Source organism: Ursus americanus, chromosome 35 (assembly GCF_024610735.1).
Source record: "Ursus americanus isolate L20-20 chromosome 35, mUrsAme1.1.p, whole genome shotgun sequence".
NCBI classification, from domain to species: Eukaryota; Metazoa; Chordata; class Mammalia; order Carnivora; family Ursidae; genus Ursus; species Ursus americanus.
Window position 1 is genome coordinate 4841812 of NC_142161.1, and position 26932 is coordinate 4868743.

General features: G+C 57.7%; 1 protein-coding gene across 1 annotated transcript; it reads right to left on the minus strand.

Annotated features, from left to right (window-relative positions):
- Positions 1–4479: 4479 nt before the first annotated feature.
- Positions 4480–26675, minus strand: LOC123795772 (myosin-7). Its single transcript, XM_087859009.1, has 40 exons — positions 26572–26675; positions 24893–24946; positions 24216–24424; positions 23774–23917; positions 23335–23491; positions 23127–23154; positions 22431–22539; positions 22255–22347; positions 22088–22151; positions 21634–21732; positions 21296–21399; positions 20528–20666; positions 20317–20435; positions 20056–20205; positions 19630–19800; positions 18731–19040; positions 18392–18459; positions 17952–18039; positions 17195–17312; positions 16943–17066; positions 16548–16684; positions 16057–16312; positions 14991–15233; positions 14665–14841; positions 13748–13893; positions 12533–12623; positions 11438–11827; positions 11086–11212; positions 10741–10859; positions 9792–9988; positions 9088–9271; positions 8732–8897; positions 8471–8595; positions 7580–7888; positions 7149–7352; positions 6898–7023; positions 6442–6717; positions 5465–5560; positions 5197–5331; positions 4480–4613 (listed from the first exon to the last, which is right to left on the minus strand). The coding sequence occupies exons 3-40, from the start codon at positions 24414–24416 to the stop codon at positions 4596–4598; spliced, it is 5808 nt and encodes a 1935-aa protein (XP_087715135.1). The 5' UTR covers positions 24417–24424; positions 24893–24946; positions 26572–26675; the 3' UTR covers positions 4480–4595.
- Positions 26676–26932: the final 257 nt, after the last annotated feature.

The following is a 26932-nucleotide window of genomic DNA, read 5'->3' on the forward strand; positions in this document are numbered from 1 at the left end:
ACCGGCCAGGAAGGAAGGGCAAGGGGGACAGACAAAGAGGTACCAGAGTGACAAGTATTGACAAAGACCAGGAGACAGAATAAAACCAGACAAAGAGCAGAAAGGCCTCCAAGGAGGGAGGAGGATGGAGACAACATGGAGGATACAGAAAGTGGGGGGCAGCAGAGGCAGGGAAAGAAAGGCAGATTGGAGGAGAAAAGAGGTTTCTGGCTTTTCCTTGGGAACCTCCCCCTCTGTCAGTGGGAACTTCCCAGGGTTGGAGCAAAGCAGTTCTGGCAGAGCCCTTGGGCCTCAGACCAACCTGCACCCCACTCCCTAGAAGGCAGAATCCCTCAAGGCTGGGGCTCCAAGGACTGGCCACAGAGTCCCCCAAACTCCCTCTTACCTGGTTCAGAGGAGTGTCTGTCTGTCCCGGGGAGCCATCTCCTTTATATCCCGCTGCCCCCACCCCCTGCCTAAATTTGGAGTCCTTCCGGAGGGACCCTCCCTCCCACCTCACATCCCTCCCAGCTCCTCCTCCCTTGATCCCTTGGCTCTGGAGGTGACAGGAGGACAGCAGGGCCTCTAGATTTGCCCATGAAAGGTCTGTCACCCTAGCCCCTCTGGCTCCAGGGCCTTTTTTTAGTCCTTGTGCACATTCCTTCCCTCCAAAGAACTGATGGGCAGATAGCAGGAAGACAGGACCTTCTCGCACAAATGCCCCTGCCCGCCGGGCCCTTACCTTGGTTATTTTTAACCTGAAGGGTGAGCTGAGCACGCTGGGCAAGAGTCACCTTCTCCTGCAGGCCAGATGCTGTCCCCTGCCCCCCAACCACGGGTTCCCCTACCTTCTACCCACTTCTACCCTGGCCTGTCCTCACACAGCCCCAGGCTGGGAACGTCTGCCCACCCTCTCTGACCCGAAGCCCCACAGTGCTAGGGGATGCGAGCTGGAGCCGGGGTGCCCAACAAGGGGAATCTACTACCCCGCTCCATGACTCAGTTTCCCTTTGTTAGGAAACAGATGCCTGTGTTACCCTCTCTCTGCACAAATGCAGTGCCTGGTTTCCTTCTGTTCCCCAAATCTCCAGGCGGGTATCCTCCTGGGGACTTGAGGCTGTGCTGCTTTGGGGACGCATCTGGAGCCGCTGGCCCCTCCCGCGATGCTCCTGATACAGTGGCCACCGTCTGTCCTCTCAAAGGAGAAGGAATTCATGCCACCGCAGCGGATTCGCCCTCAGACCCACCGTCCTGCCCTCACATATCGACTGGACAACCACACGTCCGTGTGCATTCAGAGCCACACACATGCAGATTTTTCACACTTACACGCTTATGATTGCAGATTCTCCCACTTGCTGTTAGGCACACTGATATGCACATTTGCACACCCACATTCACACGCAGAAGTTTTACCCTCCAGGGCTCCTGGTGTGGGACAGGGAGGGGGTGGGGAAAGGCAGGAGGCGTTAATCCTGGGAGGAGAGGTGGGGGTGGGGGCTGCTCCCTTCCGCCTCTCCGGGCTGCCAGAGGGTGCAGGTGCTGCTGAGGCTGGCTGGGGCGCCTGGCAGGCCCGGGGATTTACACCAGTGGGGCCCCAGGCTCTGCATTCCATGGGGTGGGGGTGGGGGGCCCTGTAGTCCGTCTCCCCCTCCTCAGGTAGAACTCTGGTGTCCTCTCCCAACCCTCCTGGGGCTCATACTCACATGCCCTTCCTTGCGGGTGTCCCCGAGTGCCCCAGGCCCTCAAGGCCCCCCTCCCTGGCCTCCAGCGATGCCACCTCTCAGAGGCAGTGGGTGTCGGGTCTTTAGCAGGCCGTGCCTGGTATGACTAAGTGGACATTGTGTTCAGGAAACAAAGCCAGACTCCCCTGCTCTGGCTTGCCCCCACATCCTCACACGCAGGAACACTCTCCCAGCTCCCCCCTCCCACCCCATCCACTGTCACCTCTCAATATAGCTCTAGAGTGTGGAGGTGGGTAGGACAGACAAGGGTCAGTTCTCCGGGTAGGAAGGTTTCCATTAAATATGTGGCTTTTCCCCCAGGGTCCCCAACTCCTTAGGACCCTCCGCTGCCGCATTACTAGACTCAGGAACACACATCTGTTCCAGGGGAGTTGTCTCCCATACCCAGTGTCCTTGGTCGGGGGGGGGGACCTGTGTCAACCCCACATCCATATCTCCTGCAGGTACATGCACCAAAATGTTACCCCCCAAGGGATGCAGACCACCTGTCCCCAGCTCTAGGTCGCTTGAGGCCCCGGCATGCAAGCTGGGGGTGAGCCCAGTGCGTCAGTGCCCGGTTCCCATTGCCCTGGGGAGATGATAAGGGGCTAAGAACACCAGGTCAGGCTGGGTCAGGTCCAGCCGACAAAGACCAGGCTTTGTCCTCAGGGAACCCTGTGTTCCGAGCAGGCCAGGCTCAGTAGAGGTGGAGTGGCGGGTAAGGGGTAGGCAGGCTTTCCCACTGCACTGTCTCCAATGGAAGGAGGAAGAGGGAAGAGGTTAAGTCGATTCCAGGGCTCTGCTCCCCTGTCTGGTCCATTTCCCTTCCTCTTCCTCCCCATAGGTCCCCTCCTCTCCTCAGGCTCTCACATCCATCCCTGCGCTCCGTCCCCCCTCAGCTGCCTCCCACAGCAACATCTCATTATGCTGGAAGTTCTGGAGTTCGAGGGCCCCGGATGGAGCCTCCTGCCACAGGTGAGGGGACACCAGGTCGCCACACTGTGCCTGGCTCCCTGGATCTCTGTCTGTCTCTGGCTGACCTCCCTTTCCCTCTGCCCCGTTCCCTGTCTCAAAGTTGGGCCTGGCCTCCGAGTGTCCCTGGAGCCAGGTTTCTGGCCATCCTGGAGGTTGACATGCTGACGTTTCCATGAGTCCTGCTTGCTCTCAGCCCGACCTCTGCTCACCCTCTGCCTGTCTCAGCTCTGCCTTGCGTCTTGCTCCCAGGTCTCTGTCCACCCCTCTCTAATGTCTCTACTCCTGGCCTTGCCAATTTTCTTCACATCTGAAGGTGCCCCAGGATTTCTTCCCTTGCCCAGCGGGATCCCTCAGCTCCTGCGGCATCTCTCTGCAAAGTTCACCCTGCCTTTCTGCTCTCCCACCCGTGAGCCCCCTCCTCCTGCCTGTGGGGGGCTCCTCCGTACTCCCTGCCTCTTTCCTCTGCTCCCACAGTCCGCTTGCGTCCTCGGGGTTCCCCTAAATCTCCCTTTCCTTTGCTGACTTCCTCACTGCTCCCCAAGTCCTTCCTAGGAAGAGGAGTGGTCCTGGGGAGGGCAGATGGAGGGGGCCACGAGGACAAGGGTGGGAGCCTGTGGATCTTTCTGAGGCCTCCTCACTGCTTGTATCTTTTCTCTCTGTTGGTTCCCATGGCCCCCTGGCCCCCGGTTTCTTGAGGTCTCTGCCCCCCTCCACTGCCCCCCTCCTCAGTTATCCCCCCTCTCCCCACTTCCCCCTCCTCCTATTCTCTGATTCTTGCTGGGGTGGGCCCTCTTCCTGGCTGCTCAGAATGAGGGCTGAGGAGGAAACTGGCTGGGGTGGCTGTGTAGTTGGGTGCGGGAGATTCAGTCCAGGGCTGAGCCAGGCCTTCCGGGGTTCCCAGGGGGTGGCTGACAGCCCCATGCCTTGCGAGCTCCTGCCTTGCTGTGGCCTACAGTGCCAGGCCTTCCCTCAGCAACCCAGGTGTGGCGGTGACTCTGGGGGGCTGGGTGTGTTTAGTTTCTCCACTTCCCAGCCCTCTGCCCTCCACCAGTCCTGCTCACATGGGACTCTCCTCTCCGCAGTCCCTCATCTGCCTGCCTCCCCTCCTGATGGCCGCCATAAATGGGCCGAAGATGCCCCCTCTTCCAGCAAGCCCATATGAGGAGGGTCTGGGGAGAGGAAGTTAGAGCAGGAAGAAGTGCAGGAGAAGAAAGGAGCGCTGTGGACAGAGGGGGATCTGAGGGGGATCTGAGGAGGGTGGGCTGAGGGTACAGTCTGGCTGCGGTGGGGTGGAGGCCCTGGCCTCAGGGTGGTTGGAGACAGTGGTGGCTGTGTCTGCAAGGGTAATGGGCTGCCGCGGCAGGGCACGTCCCTGTCCCTTAGAGAGCTGCCCGAGGCTGGGGCTTGGGGCTCCTTCCCCACACCTCTGAGGGCATCCCTATACCTAAGCCTCTCCCGGCGGCCCAGCCCCAGTGCTGCTGGTGGTGCTGGGGGTAGGGTCGGTCCGTGTAGGTCCAGAGCAGATGGGCTCCACAGGCTCTAACTCTCCTTGCACCCCGAGGGGATGGTCTCTGGGCCAGGGAGAGGGCTGGGAGGAGAGGTATCACCTGCTGAGGAGGAGAGGAAGGGGAGCGTCTGGGCCAGTGCTGCACCCAGGATGCTCGGAGCCTCTAGGGCGCTCCAGGAAGGCCTCCTTGGGCTGTCTGTGAAGTGGCCCCTCGTCCCCTGGAGCCCCACCCCATCCCCCATGTTCATGTCCCTGTGGCTGGCGGGCGGCGAAGAAGAGTCTGGAGGCAGGATCTTGGCTTCAAGGAAAATAACTTTATTCTGCTTCCTCCAAAGGGGCTGCTGTATAGGCTCTGGAACTGGGGGCTTCACCAGCACCCTCAGGACGGGGCAGATCAAGATGTGGCAAAGCTACTCCTCATTCAAGCTCTTTAGAAAGGAAACAAAGTCCAAATTAGTTCTGGGGAGGTGGGCGTTGGGCAGGGACGGGCACAGAAAACAAAGGGGAGATGGGGCACCCGATGGGGTGGAGGGCCACTGTGGGCCTGTGGGAGGCCCCTATGGTGGTGAGAGATGTGTCCTAGGGGTCGGTGTGGAGGGGTCAGGGCTCTGAGGTCAGCCAGAGGGAAGCTGCTTGGGCGAGGAAAGGGGGTCCTCTAGGCGGGCCACCTTAGGGCTGAGTTACTAGGCTCTAGGCCCAAACTAGGTGGAAGACGAAAGGGGACCAGCAGTTGCGGGGAATTGGGACATAGTGGGTGTGTACAAATTGGGGTCTTCTAGGGTTGCTGACCACCCTAGGGCTGGGATTCACAAAGCATTGAAAGTTAGAGCTGGAACAATCTTAGAAGGCACCGAGGACGGCATTACCTGCCCTCTGGGGCTTCAGGGTTCAATTGTGGGGGGTGAAGGGAGAGGAGGGATCCCTGGCATGAGTGGGCTCTGTCTGAGGGGCACTGATGCTGGCGGACGTGCTGACACGGGGCGACCAGTGAGGCCCAGCGGAGGGACCCACCTTGGCGCCGATGTCCCGGCTCTTGGCCCGCAGCTTGTTGACCTGGGACTCGGCGATGTCCGCCCGCTCCTCGGCCTCATCCAGCTCGTGCTGCACCTTCCGGAACTTGGACAGGTTGGTGTTGGCCTGTTCCTCCTGTGGGGGTTCAGGGATGGGGAGGATGAGGTGAGAGGAGGCCAGAGCTTCTCTCAGCCTCCTAGCTTCCGGGGGGGGGGGGGTGCTCCCCAGTGTTCCTCCTCCAGGCCCAGTCCCTAACAGGGCCACTCACCGCCTCCTCGGCCTGGCGCTTGTAGGCCTTGACCTTCAGCTGCAGCTTGTCCACCAGGTCCTGCAGCCGCAGCAGGTTCTTTCTGTCCTCCTCCGTCTGGGGGTGGGGTGGGGGCCGTGGGGGGGGTGGGCGTGAGGAGGGCGTGGTCATGCGAGGCGGCATGCCCCTCCCTCCGCTTGTTTTTACCGGGAACGTAATACCTACTCTCTGATCTTCAACAAACTCTTGCACACTTCTTGTAATTTTTTACCACAAAAAACTACGAATATTTTTAATGTTTTACTTCAGGAAAGAGTCTAGGGAGCTGATGGAGTCCTGAAATTCTGCACAAAACCATGCACGTGTGCTGTTCCAGGGAGGAGGCCCTTAGGGGTCCTGGGGCCCCAGGCAGGGTCAACTCTCCTGTTCTAGAAACCAGCACACACTGGCAGGAGCACTGGGACTGCATCATGCTGAGATTTCCCGGGCTGCAGGGAAATGACACAGACTTGATCTAAGGACATGTGTGTATGAAGACGGTAACCTTCTGGATTGGAACAGAAGCAAAATCTAATTAGGGGTCTGATTCTAGAAAACAAATCAAAAAGTTCTGAGATTTGTTGAATGACTTTGGGGTCGTTTTTGGTATATTTTGGTGGTCATGGAACCCAACTGGAGTTTAGAGACATACTTGCTTTCTGGAAATCTGCTGGGTGAGCTCTGCCTGGAGCTCTGGGTGTTGTCCCCAGGGGGCAGACGGAGGGTGAGGTTGGAGGCAGAGCTCCCAGGCCAAGAGGCACAGAGATTGACCTCTAGCCAGGGTACAGTCGGGGTAGAACAGGGCTGAGCAGGGTGCAAACGGGGCAGCCGGGGGCTGCGCTTCCACTCCTTGCCCTGGAGGAGGCTAAGAGAGATCACTTCATTCCTCTCGGTGGTATCTCCCTGGCTTCAGGCCGTAGTGCAGGGGATCCAGCCCAGAGCGGCCACCATGCCCGCACCTGATAGGTCAGCTCCTTGATGCGACGCTCACTCTTCCTCATGCCCTTGATGGACTCCGCGTTGCGCTTCTGCTCGGCCTCCAGCTCGTTCTCCAGCTCCCGCACCCGGGCCTCCAGCTTCTGCAGCTGCTTCTTGCCGCCCTTGAGGGCGATCTGCTCGGCCTCATCCAGCCGGTGCTGGAGGTCCTTGATGGTCTGCTCCATGTTCTTCTTCATGCGCTCCAGGTGCGCGCTGGTGTCCTGCTCCTTCTTCAGCTCCTCCGCCATCATGGCAGCCTGCAGACACAAGAAAGGTCTAAGAGAACAAGGCCCAGGGCCTCTTGTCCTTCGAAGGTCACTATTTTCCTGGCCTGGTGTTTGTTTCCCAAGGCCCGCCGCTCCCGCCGCTGCATGAGTCAGCTCGCCAAGGCTCGGAGGCCTGGCCTGTGGTGGGGGCGGGGGGGAGCGGGCACTCACGTCGGTGATGGCCTTCTTGGCCTTCTCCTCGGCGTTCCTGCACTCCTGCACCGCCTCTTCCACTTCTGTCTGCAGCTGGGACAGGTCTGCGTCCATCTTCTTCTTCTGGTTGATGAGGCTGGTGTTCTGAGGATCAGAGAGGGCAGAGCACGAAAAGCACTGAGCATCCACGGGGAGGGTGCTCTGAGACCTCACCTGCGGGGTCCTGCCAGCTGTGCCTCCCTCCAGGGCCGCGCCGCCGGGCCGCTCACCTGGGAGTGCAGCAGCTGCACCCGCTCGCTGGTCTCGATCAGCTCCTGCTCCGCCAGCTTCCGGGAGCGCTCGGTCTGCTCCACCACGGCCCGCAGCTCCTCCAGCTCCGCCTGCAGCAGGTTGTTGCGCCGCTCCACGATGGCGATGTTCTCCTTCAGGTCGTCGTTGGCGCGCACCGCGTCGTCCAGCTGGATCTGGGTGTCCTGCAGACCGGGAGGGCGGGCACGCCACAGGGGTTGGCCGGGGCCCATCAGGCGGCCGCGGGGCGAGGCCGGCTGCCGGCCGGGAGCATCAGGAGGGGGTCGGGCTGTCCCCGCAGGAGCCGGGAGGAGCCCGCTGCCCGCGCTACCGCCCAGCGCGGCCGCGTGGACACCAGCGCGCACTGCGCGTGCGCGTGCGGCGACGTCCCGCCTCGGGAGCGTCCCCGTACCTTCAGCAAGCTCTGCAGACCCTTGACTTGCTTCTGGGCCTCCGCGGCCATGCGGTTGGCGTGGCTGAGCTGGATCTCCATCTCGTTGAGGTCGCCCTCCATCTTCTTCTTCACCCGCAGGGCCTCGTTGCGGCTGCGCGTCTCCGCGTCCAGCGAGGTCTGCAGCGAGTCCACCACCCGCAGGTGGTTGCGCTTGGCCTGCTCCATCTCCTCGTCCTTCTCCGCCAGCTTGCGCTCGATCTCCGCCTTGATCTGGTTGAACTCCAGCTGGGCGCGCAGGATCTTGCCCTCCTCGTGCTCCAGGGAGGCCTGGCAGGGGGTGGGGAGAGAGGGTCTGAGGCCCACTGTCAGGGCACGGGGCGAGGGACAGGGGTCTGTCCATGAGTCATGGATACAAAGTGAGTTCGAGATTGAGATTAAGTGGTTCAAAGAAGCAGAAGGAGGAAGAAGAAAAGAGAATTTAAAAGAAAAAAAAAATAGGCTTTGGAAAGGTGGTTCAGACGCTCACAGAGGAGAGCGAGCTGTGAAGACAAAGAGGAAAATGAAGAGAAAGGTGTTGCCAAGGAAACGGAGGCAATCAGGCACAGAATGTGAAAAACCCCAAAGTGGGAGGCAGAGGCGGAAAGGAGAGGGGAGTGGATCCAGGAAATCTTGTCTGAGATGTAATGGGTTGAATGTGCGAAGGAAATAGAGTGACCTATTCATTCGTTCATTCATTCATTCATTCATTCATGCCACAAAATGTTTGTTGAGGGGCTGCTATGTGCCAGGCACTGTTCTAGGCTCTGAAGATGGACCAGTGAACAAAATGGACAAAAAGGAGATGAGAACAGGGACCCCAGCCTAGGGCTTCCCCTCACCCCCCCCCCCGGCCACGCCCTGCACACACACCTCAGCCTCCTCCAGGGCCGACTGCAGCTCCAGCTTCTCAGCCTCCAGCTGCTTGCGGACCTTCTCCAGCTCATGGATGGTTTTTCCACTGGAACCCAGCTGCTCGGTCAGGTCGGAGATCTCCTCTGTGGGAGGGGCCGGGCCACTCAGTTGGGGGCTGCCATGGTCCAACATGGGGGGCACCCGTCTTGGAGGCCCTGGGTGGTGCCCCATGAGGAAACTGCCCCCAGCCCCTCCCTGGCCTCTCAGGCCCCAGCGCACCCTGAAGGTTCTTGTTCTCCCGCTTGAAGGTCTCCAGGTGCTCCAGGGACTCCTCATAGGCGTTCTTGAGCTTGAAGAGCTCTGTGCTGAGGGAGCGCGCCTCCTTCTGCGAGGACTCCAGCTCCGACTGCGACTCCTCATACTTCTGCTTCCACTCGGCCAGGATCTGTGGGGACCTGGCTCACTGCGCAGCCCTCATCCCTAGCCCCAGCCCCCCAACCGCCCCTCCAGGGCCTGCCCAGGCCCCTCGGCAGGGCTCAGCCTCCTCCCCGGCCCCCCAGGAGGAGGTCCCTGGCTTCATGGTGATGCTGGCCTCCCTGCTGTGCCCCTGGTGGAGGCCGCCAGCCCAGGCCCACCTTGTCGAAGTTCCTCTGTTTCTTGTCCAGGGCCGCAGCGGCTGCGTTGGAGCGCTCCACGTCCACCATCAGGTCCTCGATCTCATTCTGCAGCCGGTGCTTGGTCTTCTCTAGCGAAGAGCACTTGGCATTGACGGCCTCCACGGCCTCCTCGGCGTCCTGCAGCCTCTGGGCCAGCTTCTTCCTGCCCAGGGTAGTGGGGGTTGGGGGATGGGACAGGGTGGGGAGGACGGAGGGTGTAGATTTGGACAAGGGGAAACAACGTGAGTATTCTAGAAAACAGTCCTTGAAAATTCAGAAGCGTTGTTGGAGAAGCTGAGGAGAGGCCCCAGGAGGTCTGAGAACGGGGCTGGCAGAGGGTCTTGGTGGCACACTGTGAAGACCCACAGCACCCAGGAGGGCCTTCCAGGTGGTCTCCTCTGACCCTGGGCCACTGCACTTCCCCTGTCACAGCACCCTGCCCCTGGAGGGAGCACTCTGCCCTCAGACAAACCTTTTGTTCGTCTTATATTCGGATGAGAAACATAACGCGAGCAAAAAGCTTCCCTGAGAGGAGAAGGAGGTGGGGCCCTGGACGGGGTTCTCCTGTGTTGTCAGAACCTGGCCAAGCATCCATCCCCGGTGAGGAATCTTCGCAGCATTGGGCTGGGTTGTGTCCCGCCTGCAGAGGGGCCTCAGCTAGAGGTGGGCCGCCCGGGACTCACTTGGCCTCCTCGAGCTCTTCGGTCCTCTGGATGGCGTCCGTCTCGTACTTGGTCCTCCACTGGGCCACCTCCGAGTTGGCCTTGGACAGGACGCGCTGCAGCTCGGCCTTGGCCTCCGTCTCCTCCTCGTACTGCTCCCGCAGCAGGTCACAGTCGTGCCGGGCTGACTGCAGTGCGTGGGCCAGCGCGTTCTTCGCCTGCGAGGGAGCGGGCACCGGGAGGAGGGCTCAGCTTTCCCCAGAGTACACCCCAGTCCTTGTCCATGTCTTCACCCTAATGTCTCCAGCCTCCCTGGGACTTCCCCTATCTCTAATTCCCCGGGGGATACGGAACAGTCTCCGGAGGACGAACAACAAAGAGTGTGCATGTGGCCCCGCACTGTTCACTTGAGCCATGCCCAGCACTCCTTGCTCCTCACTGGAGCTTGCATTACCAACCTCAACCCCGTCGACGGGGGAGGAGGCAGCGGCTCAGAGAGGCGAGGTGGTTTCCTCAAGATGACCAAGCTCTGAGGGGCAGGTTAGGATTGGAGCCCTGGCCTTTCTAGAAGGTCTTATTCTTTCCCTCTTTTGTTCATGAGGCCGGCAAAGTGCCCCAAACAGGCTCCGGTTTAGTTTCTTTCTCCAGCTTTCAGATTGTCCTGCTAATCCCAGGACCCACTTGTGCCTTTCCTGCATCCCACACCTGCATCCCGCCAAGGCCGCCATTCCTCCCTAGTGTGTTTCTCTCCTCCCCTTCCCGTTCCCCTGACCCAGACCCTTCTCCCTCCAGAAATGGCCGCAAAAAGGCAGAAGGCCTTGGCCTGGGCAACAGACTGAGGAGGCACGTGCTAGGCCCTGGGCTGTTAACTCCGTATGGAAAATGGGAGAACAACGGAAAGACAGCAAGCCTCGTTCTTGGGACCTGCTCGCTCCTTGCCTGGGCCAACTGGCCTGAGTCTGGGCCTCACCTTAACCTCCTCCTCCAGCTGCCTCTTGAGGTCCTCCAGCTGCTGGGTGTAGGTGAGCTTGCCTCGGGTCAGCTGGGAGATCAGGGCCTCCTTCTCATCCAGCTGCCGGGACAGCTCGCCTGGAGAGGCATGAGGGCACGATCAACTCTGGAAGGTCAGCCACCCCTCTGTCTCCCAATCCCCTCCCTTCATCCTTAGGCCCATTCTCTGGAGAAGTGTGTATGTGTGTGTACATGTGTGTGTGTACACGTGTGTGTGTACATGTGTATGTGTGTGTACATGCGTGTGAGTGTCTACCCAAGGCTGGGTGGCTCAGGAAGTCAGGGGACATGGGGTGGGGCTCACCGTTCTCGGTCTGCAGCTTGGCCCGCTGGCTGGTGAGGTCGTTGACAGACCGCTGGGTCTCCTCGGCCTTGCTTCGGTGCTCGTTCATCTGGTCTTCCAGGGTCCGGCACATCTTCTCCAGGTTAGCCTGAGGGAGGAAGGGGAGTTGTACGATGGATGTGGGGGGCACTGAAGGGTGGAAAGGGGTGCAGTTACAGAAGTGAAGAGGAGAGGCATGGAAGGGAGAGGATGGGAGAACAGGGTGGGAGAAGGGAAGCAGGAAACTGAACCGTCAGAGAAGAGAGGAGACATGGACAGAAAGTGGAGGTGGGTGGAAGGAATTGGGTGCAAGGAAGGTGAGCAGGCGGCCCACCTTGGCCTTGATGATCTGCTCCATGTTGGAGGTGACATCGTCCAGCTCCAGCTTGAACTCGCTCTTCTCCTTCTCCAGCTTCTGCTTCACGCGCTGCAGGTTGTCGATCTGCTCGCTCAGCTCGGCCACGCTGTCTGCGTGCTTCTTGCGCAGGGCCGCCGCCGTGGCCTCGTGCTGCAGCGTGGCCTCCTCCAGGTCCCGCCTCATCTTCTGGAACTCGGCCTCGCGCTTCTTGTTCATCTCGATCTGCACGGACGTGGCCCCTCCGGCCTCCTCCAGCCTCTCGCTGATCTCCTCCAGCTCCCGGGACAGGTCTGAGCGCAGCTTCTCCACCTTGGCCCTGGCGGTGCGCTCGGCCTCCAGCTCCTCCTCCAGCTCCTCGATGCGAGCCTGGCCCAGGACACGGAGGGCTCAGACCCACTGCCCGGAGCCGCCCATCGGAGCCCCCACCCCAGAGCTCTAGAACATTCCTGGCCTGTCTGGAACAGCAAGTCTTTCCAGTTCTACCAGGAGAGAAGTGGGAATAAAAGGATTTGGAGAAGATGTTTTGGACAGCTGAACTAGCCTTCCTTTAGGCCAGAACATTATACATTTTCTATCGGAAAGAAAGTGGTTGAAGTTTACTGTTTAAGAGGGACAAAGAGACCTGTGTTCTAGGGATATTTTAAGCAAAAACACAAAAAGTTTAGAGTGAGAGAGCCATGTTTGTCTAAAGACCTAACAAGCTGTCTGCTCTAGGGGTAAGAATCAAAGTTACAGACTGTCAGGGCTAAAGGGATCTTGAAAGCCACTGGTAACAAGGGAGGACACAGAGACCCAGATATCTGGAGTGGGTGCCCCACCGTTGCCAGCTAAATCAGAGTTGAGACAGGAAGCCAGGATTTCTGTCCCCTACACCTGTGACCTTCAAGGTCTTTTCCTATGTCGTCCTTGGCTCACCCAGCCCCTCCCAGGAGCCTTCCATGGGTGCACTGCGGTAGCTTAGCATGTCCCTTCGTGGAAACATAGCAAGTTCCTGTAATGCTGGGGGGGAGGGCATCCTGGAGGAGAGGGTGGAGGAAGCTGACCACCAGCCCGGGGCATCCCACACCTTACCTGAAGCTCTTTGAGCTTCTTCTGCAACTGGCTGCCCAGGGCCTGTTCATCCTCAATCCTCGCGTTGAGGGCATTCAACTCAAAGTCCTTCCTGTGGGGAAGGAGGGAGAGTAAGATGAGGAAGATCGGTTGGGCAGCAAGAGGGCCCACCAGTGGTTGGAAATGGTAACACAAAAAAACGGAGAGCAGGATTTCATCAGAAAAATAGCATCTGGGGAGGAGGTAGGGTCCCTGAAAATGTAACGCGTGCTGAAGGACTGAAGTCCAGCAAGAAATGTAATGGGCAGAGCACCGCAGGCAGAGAGACAGGACCTGGACTCTGTGGGACTTCCTCTCTGTGGTCCTGTAGAATGCCGGCATTGCATTAGATGGTTTCAAAGGCCCCTTTTCGCTCTGATGGTCTTTAATTCTATCACTGTTACTTTGGGCACTTTGGTTAACCTCTCTGAGCCTTCGTTTCCTCTTTGGTAAAGTGGGCCTCAAAATACCATCCTTAGACGGTGGTTCGGGGATCCTTGGGATCATATATTCCCTCCTTCTTTCAACACATGGTGTGCCTGGGGGAGCGTGAGGGCTCCTGGGCAGACACAGGCCCCATGAGGACGCAAGCCTGATGATTCTTAGAGCCTTTCAAAGTCCGGACCCTAAAGCCCCATAAGATCCTTGCTGATCCAAATCTACCCTGCGGGCTCAGTTTGTCAAGTGTGGGAAGTGGGTCTGTACATCTTGGTAGGGCTTGCAGTAAGAATTGGATGCATGGGTTAATCAGACCCCTGCACTGCTCAAGCCTGGCGGCTGACCCACTTCTCTGTGGTCCTCGGGGCTTTCTGAGAAGAACCTGAAAGGCCTTTCCTGAGAGGCTTTTGTGTGGAGCCTTCCTCAGTGTTAAGCAACTGGTCTCCAAGGAGACTTGTGTGTAGAAGGAGGCAAGCTATCGGTTTCCATCCTTCTTCGCTGCCCAACAGGAAGAAAAGGCTTGAGGGATCCAGGTTAGGCTTGTTGCCAGGGAGGACTGGAGGGCCCTGCTGCCTGTGTCTGGGGGAGGAGAGCCCTCTTCCTGGAGGCCTCTGCCCACGGTTTTGCACCCACTGATGGAGGCTGCATGAGGCTGTGTGGCCTCCGAGGATGGGCATCTTGGGGCAGTTGCAGTGTCACGGGGAGAACAGGCTGCGGAGCCGGGGAGGAGGAAAGGCGCCAGGGAGGGGCACACGCTACTTTTTCAGCCGCTCGTCTAGCTGCTGCTTGTCGTTCTCCAGGTCCATGATGCTCTCCTGGGTCAGCTTCAGGTCTCCCTCCAGCTTCCGCTTTGCTCGCTCCAGGTCCATGCGCACCTTCTTCTCCTGCTCCAGGGATCCCTCCAGCTGGTGGGGAGAAGGACCAGTGTGCCCCGTAAGACCAGTCATCCTGATTTGGTGATTTGGAAGTTCAGCCACTCCAGGTTTGGGGAATCCTAAGAGATGCTCAGGACTTGGAAAAGCGTCCCCAGAGTGACCTGGGGACCATGAGAGCGCCTAGCATGGAGGGACGGTCAGTAACTATTTGATAAATGATTTCATGAATGACTGTGTGATGAAACCCAAAGCTCCATTAGTTCATTCAGTGGGCTCCTGCGGGCCTGTGCTAGGCACTTCAGATGCGCAACTGAATCAATCCACGTTCTCACCTAAAGGCAGCTTACAGTCCTATGGCTGAGACAGATACTTCGATAATGGTAACATGGGTGATAAACGATCCAATGGAGATATGCACAGAGAGCTATCTGTGGAACAATGGTCGCTGAGGGTCAGATCCTGCTTAGAATATTAGAGGTCCAAAGATCCTCAGAGCCTCACAAAATTCCCAAAGAAATATATTACGTTCTTATGTGATAACTCTCTAGACCCTGTGGTTGAAAGTAGAGATATTGAAACTAAATTGAAAAAAAGGAAGTCCGTCTCTATTGTTGATCATATCAGTTGATCACACATGACTCATAATTGATCACCCTTCCACTTTTCTATTCCCCAGCTCCCTTCTAGAAAGGTATCAGGGGAGGGAACAGTTTCCAATCCCATCCTTCCAAACACACACTCATACACACAGACACACACATACAGCCATGGTATATCTAGGCCCTGTGACAATCTACTTACATCGTCCACCTGCTGCTCCAGCTTGACCTTGGCCTTGGTCAAGGTGTTGACCTTGTCCTCCTCAGCCTGAAGGTCATCTAGGGCCTGCTGGTGGGCCTCTTGCAGAGCCTTCTTCTCCTTGGTCAGCTTGGCGATGATCTCATCTAGCCCAGCCATCTCCTCTGTCAGGTTCTTCACCTGTCGACCAAGAACCCCATCTCCTTTAGGGTCAGAGGTCATTGGCCTGGAGACATCTATGGGGATGTCCAGTGCCAAGGACCAGGACCATACCGTGGTCTAGGAATCCTGAGAAGACCTGGGCTGGGGCCAGAAGGAGCTGCCCTCACCTTGTTCTCTGTTGCATGCTTCTCTTTCTCCACCTTGGCCAGCGTCAGCTCCAGGTCATCGATGTCCCTCTTGAGCTCAGAGCACTCGTCCTCCAGCTTGCGCTTCTTGGCAGTGAGCTCCGCATTCATCTCCTCCTCGTCCTCCAGCCTCTCGGTCATCTCCTTCACCTTGGCCTCCAGCTGGATCTTGTTCTTGATCAGCTGGTCGCAGCGCTCCTCTGCGTCGGCCAGGTTGTCTTGTTCCTGAGCACAAAGCGCAGAGGGGAGGCTTTTCAGTGTGTGGGGTCCTCACCCTGGCAGGTGCAGGGAGAGGCTCAGCTTGTAGCAGGGGAGCTCCAGGATATCTCCAGCTGAGAGGAACCTCAGAAGGATGAGGAAGGAAAGAATTGCAGGACAATGTGATGGGAACATTGGGGGATGGAAGCAGAGAGGAAGGGAACCCAGAAGTCTCTTTACTTGGCCTTCCTCCTCTGGTCTCCTTCACCAAAGGGAAAGAACCGCATCTACTGAGGCCAGCACTTTGCATATTTACTGCCTGGTGAGACGGGCAGCTTTATCCCCCGTGCAGAGATGAGGACACTGAGACTCAAAGATAATGCATGGTTGCCTAGTTCAAAAAATTATTGAGCTGTGGCTCCAGCTTTCCCAAGTGGAAAGCCCTTTTTTTTTTTTTTTTAAAGATTTTTTTTTTTTTTATTTGACAGAGATAGAGACAGCCAGCGAGAGAGGGAACACAAGCAGGGGGAGTGGGAGAGGAAGAGCAGGCTCCCAGCAGAGGAGCCTGATGTGGGGCTCGATCCCACAACGCCGGGATCACGCCCTGAGCCGAAGGCAGGCGCTTAACCGCTGTGCCACCCAGGCGCCCCGGAAAGCCCATTTTTTAAAAGTTGGTTCTTTCCCCCTTCCCTTTTGTTCTCGAGAGGGACCTCCTTGGAGGTCTTTAGAGCGTTGATTCCAGAATCCCGTGTCTGTGAGAGGACACGGTGAGCTCTGGGTGGGGGGTGCAGGAGGTGTGGGAGCCGGGGGCTGAACAGGTGCGCGAGCCCACGGAGGCCCGGAGCCTCACCGCCTGCACTTGGAGCTGGAGGTCGTTCTTCTCCTGCAGCAGGGACACCATCTTCTCCTCCAGCTCCTTGCGGCGAGCCTCCGACTTCTCCAGCGCCTCTTTGAGGCGCGCAAACTCCTCCTTCATGGTGGCCATCTCCTTCTCTCTCTCCGCACTCTTGAGCAGGGGCTTGATCTTGAAGTAGAGTTTCATCCACGGCCAGTTCTTGACCCCCATGAAGGCCCGGATGTTCCACTGGATTATCAGCAGGGAGTCTCTGCGGGGGCCCAGCAAGAGGGTGGTGAGAGAGTCCCATCTCTCCTTCCTGTCCTGAAGCCCTGACTCCTAAGCGAAGCCCACCCTTCCTCTGTGGTGTCCTGGCTGTGAGGCCCGACCAGAGGAGCCCCTCCTGCTGGTCTGCTTGTTTCAAGTCTCGGTGAGCTTTCTCCTGACACTGCCCCCGAATCGGCCTAGGCCTTCGATGGCCAGGAGCCTCCTTTTGGAGCTCTCACCTGCGTTCCAGCAGTTTCTTGTACTCCATTCTGGAGAGCACACCCCGAGACTGGGCCTGGATGCGGGTGATGATGCGGCTCAGCTTCTCGTCCCGCATCTCCTCCAGCAGCCCCAGCAGCCCCGCCTTGAAGAACACCTGCGGGCAAGGGGCGGGTGGGCCGGGAAGGGAAAGAGTTCTTTCAAGGAGTTAACACCCGAGGAAAGAACTCAAAGAGGGAGGCCAATGGCAGCTGGAGCTGGGAGAGGGAATGATGCTGGGAGGTCCATGGGGAGGGGAGCATGCCTTTTAGAGATGGTTCTAGGATGACTGGTAAAAGGGAAGGAGCTGTGAGGTAAGGAGCCAAAGGACAAGACAGGTCTTTCTGTAATCAGCTCATCTCCTCCCTTCCCTTACCTTGGTGTGGCCGAACTTGTACTGGTTGTGGTCAATGTCCAGGGAGCCCAGAAGCTTCTCTGCCCCTTTCCTGCTGTCAATGAACTGGCCCTCGGGGATGGCTGCTGGATTCAGGATGCGGTATCTGGAGAGACAGGTGCCCCGAGTCACCCACGTTCTGCACCGATCTGCTCTGCCCACAGCATTCGGGGCCATCTGGGGACTCCCCTCCCCACCAAGTCTGCGCGGGCTCCCCCTGTTCCCTGTACCCACCTCTGCCGGAAGTCCCCGTAGAGGATGCGGTTGGGGAAGCCCTTCCTGCAGATGCGGATGCCCTCCAGCACCCCGTTACAGCGCAGCTGGTGCATGACCAGGGGGTTGTCTATCACCCCTGCAGCGGGAGGAGAGGAGGGACGAAGGTGTGGGGAGAGGACTGGACTCAGTCAAAAGTTTGGGGCTCTGATTCTGGCTCTGCCACTCACTAGCCAGCAACCTTAGCAAGTCACTTCATAATGGTCCTTTTTTTTCCCCCTAGCTGTACTCTTGAGAGTAACCAAAAGGTTTTCACATTCCTTCTTTTATGTTGTGTTTATTATCATAAGCAGTTGCCAGGGTGGTTATATCCCATTTTCTAGGGAAGAAACTAAGCCCAGAGGAGTTAAGCCCAGAGAGGTTAAGGCACTTCACCAAGGTCAAAAGCTGACCAGAGCAGAGCCAGGCCTTGAACTCAGGCCCCTGATGCCTCCAGCTCCTGATCAGTCAGAAAAAGGATAAACAATCTCTGTATGTCTCACTGGGGGTGCGTGCTGTGAGGCCATGCCCATGAAAGTGCCTCACAGGGCCCCCCCAAGCCATACTGTAAATACAAGGAAACGGGGCGGGGGAGAGTAGTCTGCTACCTCATGGGGGATGGGACGAGAGTCATTTGGAAACCACCATGGTGGGGGATTAGGAGATGGCTTAGGAGGCCCTGTCCCCAGGGCCTGGGGCACATGGGCAGCGGGGGGCTGGGCTGAGTTCTGCGCCTCACCTGGAGACTTGGTCTCGTTGGGGATGATGCAACGCACGAAGTGGGGGTGCGTGGAGCGCAAGTTGGTCATCAGCTTGTTCAGATTTTCCTGTGGCCCAAAGCGCAGGAGGGGAAAGTAATGCGAGTGAAGGAGAGAGAAGGAGGGAAGGGAGAGGAGAGGAAGGAAGGGAAAGAGAGACAGAGAGAATGAAGGAATGGCAGAGAGGATACGGAGGAGGGAGAGGTTGGAAGGCCAGAGAGAAAGTGAGAGTGAGATGGGAAACAGGGAGAGAAGAGGCCACCCAAGAAGGGGGAGAGAATGGAGAGGAGGAAAGACAAGGAGGGAAAGGGGCCACAAGGGAAGCGGGAGACAGAGGAGTCAGGCATGGGAACGGCGGGAAGGAGCAGCGCTGGGGGGTGCTGGGGAGCCATGCTGGGCTGGGGCTGGGGCACAGGCTTACCCTGTGCAGAGCTGACACGGTCTGAAAGGATGAGCCTTTCTTGGCTTTGCCTTTGCCCTTCTCGACAGCTGTGGGAAGAGAGTCAAGGAAAGCGACCTGAATGGACGTGTGGGAGGCCAGCCCTCCACCACAGACTCTTTCCGTCCTCGCTGGCATTTGACCTCCAGGCGACGGTCCTCACTGGGGGCGGCTCGGCTTCTCCACCCCATTCTATCTCACGGAACCTGTAACCTCAAGGCACAGCCCGACACGAAAGTGGTGGAGTGTCGCCATGGACTTGCCTCAGAACCACGGCAGAAACCCTGCTCCTTAGTCCCCAGGGTTCCTGGCTCTACTCACGTGCGTCGGCCCCCAGGTAGTTGGCAAACAGGCTGCTGAGCAACTTGAGCGAGGACTTCTGGTACAAGGCCACCACCGTCTCGTTGAGCGGGTCCTTGTTCTTCTGCAGCCAGCCCAAGATGTTGTAGTCCACGGTGCCGGCGTAGTGGATCAGGGCGAAGTGGGCTTCCGGCTTCCCCTTGATGTTGCGTGGCTTCTGGAAGTTGTTGGACTTGCCCAGGTGGTTGTCATACAGCTTGGCCTTGAAGGTCATGTCAGTGGCCTTGGGGAACATGCACTCCTCCTCCAGGATGGACATGATGCCCATGGGCTGAGGGTAGAGGGGAAGGTATCACTGAGAATGCTTCACGTGGATGCTGAAGGATCCTGCTCTGAGGTCAGTATTTGCTTATGGTGATGCCCCTTTGGGAATTAAGGTACCAGGCTCAGCTTTGAGGACAGTTATCATCAACTTGCACCTGTCCATGCGTTCCCAAGGCAGAATTCTTTGTTCGATTTCAGAGGGAGCTTTGTGAACGTCTGGGAATGTGGGTGGTCCAGATGCTTTACACAGCACTCCATTGCCCAGACCCCTGAGATGCTGGGGTTGAACACAGGTGCAGTCTTATGATTCCCTGCCCCACACCCAAACCAGGTTAAACCAGGGTTGTTAAACACACTGGTATGGGAGGATTCCTGAAGCTGCCCATCCTCCCCGTGTCCATTCCCAAACCCCTAGGACGTCCGCTCTCCCTGTGCCCCCCTGTCCTGGGTGGTCAGGACAACACAGGGCTCGGGACCCAACACATGTTCCCTAGCAGGGAGAGGGGCTGCCATTTCGACGGGGGCATTCAAGTAGGGTGGGATTGGGGCGCTCAGGCACTCCGTCTGGGACGCCAGGCAGCGGGGGGAGGCCGCACCTTCTCGATGAGGTCGATGCAGGCCTGCAGGTCCATGCCAAAGTCGATGAACTCCCACTCGATGCCCTCCTTCTTGTACTCCTCCTGCTCCAGCACGAACATGTGGTGGTTGAAGAACTGCTGCAGCTTCTCGTTGGTGAAGTTGATGCAGAGCTGCTCGAAGCTGTTGAACTGCAGGGGCGGGGGCGGAGCAGGTCAGCCGGGCAGGGGTTGGGGGGGCCGGTGCGGTCAGCCCGGCCCGCGCCGAAGCCCAGCCGGGGGTGTGGCTGGTCCCCTCCCCCATCAGGCCAGGGAGGGGGAGCTCCCCTGGAAGACGGGACGAGGCGTCTGCCACCCCTGAGCCCCACTGCCTTTCCCGCGACTGGCCACGATGGTCACAGGTGCGAACGAGTGAGGCGCATATGTGCCTGGGCTCCCCCCACTCACGTCGAAGATCTCGAAGCCGGCGATGTCCAGGACCCCTATGAAGTACTGGCGTGGCTGCTTGGTCTCCAGGGTGGCATTGATCCGTGTCACCATCCAGTTGAACATCCTCTCGTACACGGCCTTGGCCAGTGCCCCGGTGGCATACGCCACCTGGAAGGTAAGGGAGAGACCAGATGAGCAGATTAGTGCGGAGAGTGAATTCCAAAGCCCCCACTGCAGGATGCCAGCCCCCTCCCCATTTATCTCCTGAAGACGACCCACCTGCTGGACATTCTGCCCTTTGGTGACGTACTCGTTGCCCACTTTCACCCGAGGGTGGCACAGCCCCTTGAGCAGGTCGGCTGAGTTCAGCCCCATGAGGTAGGCGGACTTGTCAGCCTCTGGAAGGAGAGGACAGGCAGCCAAGTTGGTAAAGGGATGACTCCTCTACAGGTGTGGCCCACGGCTGCCCCCCAGCATCCCAGGCCCCCACCTTCGGTGCCATCCGGCTCGGCCTGCTCCTCTCGCTGCTTCTGTTTGAACTTCATGTTTCCAAAGTGCATGATGGCACCTGTCAGCTTGTACATGGAGTTCTTCTCCTCTGAGGTGAAGCCCAGCACATCAAAGGCGTTCTGTAGGCAGACCACACATTGGTGGAGCCCAGAAAAGGACGTATGGCAGGTAAACGAGATCCCTCTTCAGTAGGAGGGAGAGCTTCTCTCCTGAATCCCTGTAGCTTCTGAGACTCCCATGCCCAGTGAGGAACTCCAAAACCAAGATGGGAGGCACAAGAGCAGGATGGTGTGCCTACGGCCCCAGATCTGGCATCAGCGGTCAGAGCTGTCCTCTGAAGCTGCTCTGGTTACCCACTCAGGTTTTCGACTTTTGTCCCTCTTGTAGGCCCCACACTTGCTTCCCTGCTTAAACCTTCCATACCTGTCTGTATCTAGTCTTCACCGAATAGCCTGCCCCAACCCCATAGCGACAGCTTGACCCTCCCCCTTTCCCTTGGTGATGCCTTGCTTTTTGGTTTGTCTGCTTCTCTGTCCCATGGTGTTCAGCCCTCTCTGTCTATTTGAACACCAAATACTGGCCACCCCATCTCAACACACCCATTCCCCAACACATCCCGGTCATGGGGCATGTTCTGGCCCTTGGGGAGGGTCATACCACTTTGAATAACAGACAGACAGCGTCTCGGGTCTCATTTACCCCTCACTGCCAGTCCCCTCACCTCTCGACCAGGTTCTCACACACTTACATCGGTGGCCATGAGCTCCTCAGCGTCATCAATGGAGGCCACCGTGGTCTCTCCTTGGGAGATGAATGCGTAGTCATAGGGGTTGTTGGTGATCAGCAGCATATCTGGGAGGAGAAGATGTGATGCGGATAGGACACAAGCCTCTGGCCGTCAGAGGGGCTGCCTACCACAGCACAGGGCTTGCAGGAAAGCAGGTGACAAGGTTTAACGTGGTCTCCCATCCCACAGAACTGAATCCAGCAGCGCCGTAAACCCAGGGCCTGCCAGCAAGCAGCGACAAGCAGAGGGGACCAGGTTGCCATGGAGATCGTTGGTCTCGGTTGGTAGCTCTGACTCACCCAGCAGCTCAGGCTTTTTGTTAGACAGGATTTGGTAGAAAATGTGATAATCTCTCTCTGCTCTCAACTGGAAAATAACTCTGGATTTTTCCAGAAGGTCTGTGAACGGTAAGGGGAGAAGAAAGAGAGAAATGTGGGGATTTGGGTACAAGGAAAGAGAGGAAAATGAATGACAAATGTAGCAAGCAAAAGGCGGAGGAAAAGGAAGAGACAAAGAGAGAGGCTCACACATAGACATGAAGAGACGGAGGTGGAGAAAGATTAGAGGACGTCTAAGAGGGAGATGAATATACAGACCCAAAGACACAGACAGAGACAGAAAGAGAGCGAGAAAGACCGAAAGGCAGAGGCCTAAAGAGAGACACAGATGGAGAGACAGAGAGAGAAGAGAGAGAGGTTGGGGTCACAATCACATAGAATGAGGGTGAGCTCAAGCCAAGTCCACGGTACTCACAGGTCTCTATGTCTGCAGATGCCAACTTTCCAGTTGCCCCAAAATGGATTCGAATGAATTTCCCCTGGGGAGATGGAAGAGGCCAGTGATGAGTTGAGGCAAGGCTCATATTTGACATCATCCCTCCACCAACGCAAATCCCAAATCCAAGGTCAGGGACTACTCACGAAGCGGGAGGAGTTGTCATTCCGGACGGTCTTGGCGTTGCCGAAGGCCTCCAGGGCGGGGTTGGCCTGGATGATCTGGTCCTCCAGGGTGCCCTGCAGAGGTCAGGAAGGATGGTGGGTGAGAGGCCTCCCCTTCCCTTTTCTCAGCGCAGGCCCGTGGAGGACAACAGGCCTACCTTGCCTGGGGTCTGCTCCTTCTTGCTGCGATCCCCAATGGCGGCAATCACAGCAAAGTACTGGATGACCCTCTTGGTGTTGACCGTCTTCCCGGCCCCGGATTCCCCACTGTTGGGACAGTCAGGGCCTCATTAGGCAGTGAACAGACACTGCCTGAGACGAACAAGCCTCAAGTCAGGAAAGAACGTCTGGTCCTCCTTGACAGTGGGAGCCCCCAAAGCAGGAAGCTGCCAGGTAATGTGCACCCCGAACACACATGGGATCAGGGGAGCACCAGGAAGGGTGCCACAAGGAGCCGCTGGGTTTGGGCAGAAGGAACCTGGTCTTAGCTGGGCAAGGTAAATGTGAGGAGATGGGCCTGGGCCCTTTCGGGAGAGAATGGGTGAGGTTGGCAGAATGCGGAAGGATTCTGAAGGGAAAGACGAAAGAAAACGAGGAGGGGATGAAGACACCGTGATACTAGGCTATGGATGAGTGAGCGAGGAGTTGGAGGAAGGTGAGCGTAGGGAACGGGAGAGGAAAACTCCAAGAGCGGTGGGAAGCAAAAAGAAGTAGGGAAGCAAAGGCAAGGGGAAAGGTCACAGAAGAAAGAAGAGCCGGCATGAAGGTGGGGGGACATGAGAACTGCAGGTCCATGCATAGGGGCTAGGGTCAGGGAGCTTCTGGAAGGTGAACGGGTTACGAGCTGCACTCACGTGATCAGGATGGACTGGTTTTCTCTGTCTGTTGGGAGCAAGTGGGGAGGAAAGGTCAGGAGCTACCCAGGATGCTCTTGCCTGGTGTCTACCCACCCTCTCTGCCCCACCTCCGGGCCTCCCTCCAGGCATGTCCCAGTTGCCCAAACCAACTGTGCATTCCCTCCCATGCGGTTCCCGAGAAAACCCTGCCGCCGAGGCCTGTCACCTGTCAGCATGTACTGATAGGCGTTGTCGGAGATGGAGAAGATGTGGGGCGGCGCCTCGCTCCTCTTCTTGCCCCGGTAGGCGGCCACGACCTCGGCGTTGTACACCGGCAGCCACTTGTAGGGGTTGACGGTGACGCAGAAGAGGCCCGAGTAGGTCTAGGGTAGAGAAGGAGGGTTGAGGTGCTGGTGATGAAGAGGGAGGAATGGCGGGTTTCAGAACAAGAGAACAATGCCAGGAGGGGAAGAAGAGAAAGGAAAATCTATGAAAGCACTAAATCTGGGTAATCCCAGCCTTGGGGGTGTGAGAACCGAAGCGGAGATGCAGGGGCCGGGATACAGGGCCTGGACACGAAGAGCAGAACCCTGCGGCTCCAGGAGGTGGGCCGTTGGGGAGGGCGAAGCTACTAGACTCGGAGGGGTCCCGGATGGCGCTCTCACGTAGATCATCCAAGAGGCGTAGCGCTCCTTGAGGTTGTAGAGCACGGCGGGCTCGTGCAGGAAGGTCAGCATGGCCATGTCCTCGATCTTGTCGAACTTGGGCGGGTTCTGTTGCATCACCTGGTCCTCCTTCACGGTCACCGTCTGCAACAGTCCCCATGCAGGCCCTCCTGTCAGCCCTCCCTCTGCCCAGAAAGGAGTCAGGCGAGTTCTAGCACAGCGGTGTTCAAGAGAGAAGGACCGGGATCGTAGGGAAGATAGACAGGATATTAGGAATCCAAAGGGCTATTGGGGGGGGGGGAGTGGATCCCTGCCCTGAAGAGGGGGAGATCGGCCTGCCCTCAGGTCTGCATGGGATGGGTCCTGGTGGTACCCTCTCTGTGTACTCCAGCTATGGGGGGGAGGGTCCAGGAGGGCCTCTCACACCAGCCTTGCCACCTACCTTGCCATGCTCGGTCTCAGCGGTGACTTTGCCACCCTCTCGAGACAGAATTTTGGCCTTGACGAACTCCTCTTTGTCATCGGGCACAAAGACGTCTTTCTTGAGGTCAAAAGGTCGGGTCTGGGCTTCCAGCCGCTCCTTCTCTGACTTGCGCAGGAAGGGGGCGGCGGCCCCAAACGCGGCCATCTCCGCGTCCACCATGGCTGCGCCTGCAGTGGCTGGGAGTGGGAGAAGATGCTAGCTGCCCTCCCGTCCACCCACCCTCCACGCCCTTCTGCGGGCTTTCTCGCCTTCAGTGGCAGCCCCAGAGCCTATCACCATCCTCTTGAGTCAGGGGTGGGTCACCTTGCACCTCTTTTTCCTTGAGCTGATCCCTCAACCCGAGAATAGCCTAACAAACCTGTCAGGGCAGAAAGGGAGGCCAACTTTTGTTTGGACTGGGGCTTTCCTAGAGGAGGGAGGAGCGTCCTGGGCTTCTCTGGAAGCAGAATGCTAACTATGTCCATCTCTAATCCTTGTCCCTCCCTGGCTCTTCCCCAGTCACAGGCAAGGGGCTCTTGGTTGCCAAGACACACTCCCCAAGGCAAGGCAGAAGCTAGAGTCCCATAGCCTGGCCTTGGGGCTGTCATGGCCAGTCTTCCCGGATTCCCCCACACTCCACATTCAGCTTTCCTTACCTCGGGTTATTGAATGTGTGTACTAGATGAAAGGGGCTCAAGCCTGCAGGGGACCTGGAAAGAGGGAAAGCTGTGTTAGGGCCACCTCCCCGCTGCTCCCTGGCTCTGCCCTTCGGCACTCACCCCTCCCCCAGGCCTGAAAACAGGTGGGGAGTGGTGGCCAGCTTCTCTGGTCCTGTCACCTGTCTGGCTTTCCAAACACTGTGGCCCTTTCTCCTGAGCAATAATTCTAACAGTTTCCTGATGTCTATTCTTTGTCCTCGAACTTGGGAGATGGTCCCACCCTTGCCTATACTCACCTAGTGAAACTTGACTACTTGGAGCCATCTGAGAAACAGCTAATGGTCACATTTGTTCAGTGCTTTACAGTTTCCAAAGCCCGTTTATGCACACTCTCTTACTCAATCCTCACCCCATTCTACAGATGAGGAAATTAAGGTTAAGGGGTTTGCTTGTCCAAGAACACATAACAAGAAGTGGCGGAGTCAGGCCTTGAACCCAGGCCTCGTGACTCCAAAGCCAGTTCTCTTCCATCCTGCCCCCATTGGACTGTCAGTCTTGGTGGACACTCTCGGAGAGGAGACCCTCGTAGGCACCCTCTCATAGGCACACCCATCACACAGCCGAATGCCCTCCACATGTCCTCTGACGAACACGCACGTCTACTGCTCGTGCACACGCCTCATACAGACCCGCTTCCTGCCTACACCTCGCCACACACACCCTCCCAGGGTGCCATCACGCCGCGGCAGCAGACACGCACGTTAAGTATGTGTACAGTATAAAAAAGCCCAGATCGCTGGATGTTCCCAAGTACACAAAGACCTGAAACAGGGCCGCCTGGGTGGTGTAGTCGGTTAAGTGTCCCTCTCTTGGTTTCGGCTCAGGTCACGATCTCGGGGTCATGAGATCAAGCCCCAAGTCGAGCTCTGCGCTCGGTGCGGAGTCTGCCTGAGATTCCCTCTCCCTCTCCCTCTGCCCCTCCCGCTCGTGCTCTCTCTCTCACTCTCTCAACTAACTAAATAAATCTTTTAAAAAAACCCAATAAAAAAAAAAAAGAACCCAAAAGACCTGGGACAGCCACACCATGTGCCTGTGAGCCCCTTTTGCAGGGTGTGCACACGCTGGAGTGGTCTCGACTCCCGGATGTGCACACAAGCACCTCCACGTGCGTGGATATGGGTAGTTACCCATGACAGACCCCACAGAACTAGCTTCTAAGCACATACACTTGCTAAGTCATTGTTCTCTGCCATCCTCTTCTCCCTCCCCTCGAATGGACCAGCTAGCCTTAGGCGTGATCATAGACACGTCTCCCACTTGATATTTCCGTATCTTCATCAGACAGCGAGGTACACACCCTCCCCTTCCATGCATTGAGACTGGGCATGCTTGTACACACACACACACACACACACACACACACACTCATCTCTAATGCATAATGCATTCTGGTCCCATATGCTCAGATATAGACATTCACACCCCCCCCAACACATGAGCGAGCCCCCCACTCCCAGGGCACCTACACTCATGTTTAGACCTGCACTTGTGTGCTCAATGATCAGACCTGGTACTCTGCATGAAGCCCTGCATGCAGCTTGCTGTTCCTAGAGGAGCCCCTTCCTAAAGCTGGGGCCCCCTATCCCAGAGGAAGGCCCCCTGCTCGGCGCTCCTACCTGAGAGCAGCAAGGGAAGACAGAGCACAGGGGAGAGCTGTGGAGCTTGACCTGGTCAGGGGCCGTATATATCGGGCAGCAGGCGCCCCCACCCCCACCTGCACCCAGTCCCTAGCCGGATTTAGAAAGGGCTGTTGTCACTAGAAGCATTTCCCCCAGGCTCCCCCCCCTTTCCCCAAAGTGCTCCCCCCCCCCCACCAGCTAGGAAACAATTGGAAGTGGTCGTCATTGTTATGGCATGGAGCGTGCAGGGTCTGAGTTCCAGGGGGCGGGGATGGCTCAAAGTGCAGCCAAAATATCTCCCAGGCCAGGCTTCACATTCCATAGCTGGCAGGACAGGGGACTCTGGTCAGACCACCGT

Bases quoted from the DNA above. Each gene is read 5' to 3' on its own strand.
- LOC123795772 (XM_087859009.1), bottom strand. From the start codon at position 24,416: ATGGTGGACGCGGAGATGGCCGCGTTTGGGGCCGCCGCCCCCTTCCTG. The intron at 23,492-23,773 runs GTGAGAGCGCCA...TCTCTACCCTAG, and splicing joins ACGCCTCTTGGATGATCTAC to ACCTACTCGGGCCTCTTCTG. The intron at 17,067-17,194 runs GTGGGTACAGGG...CTGTCTCTCCAG, and splicing joins TACGGGGACTTCCGGCAGAG to ATACCGCATCCTGAATCCAG.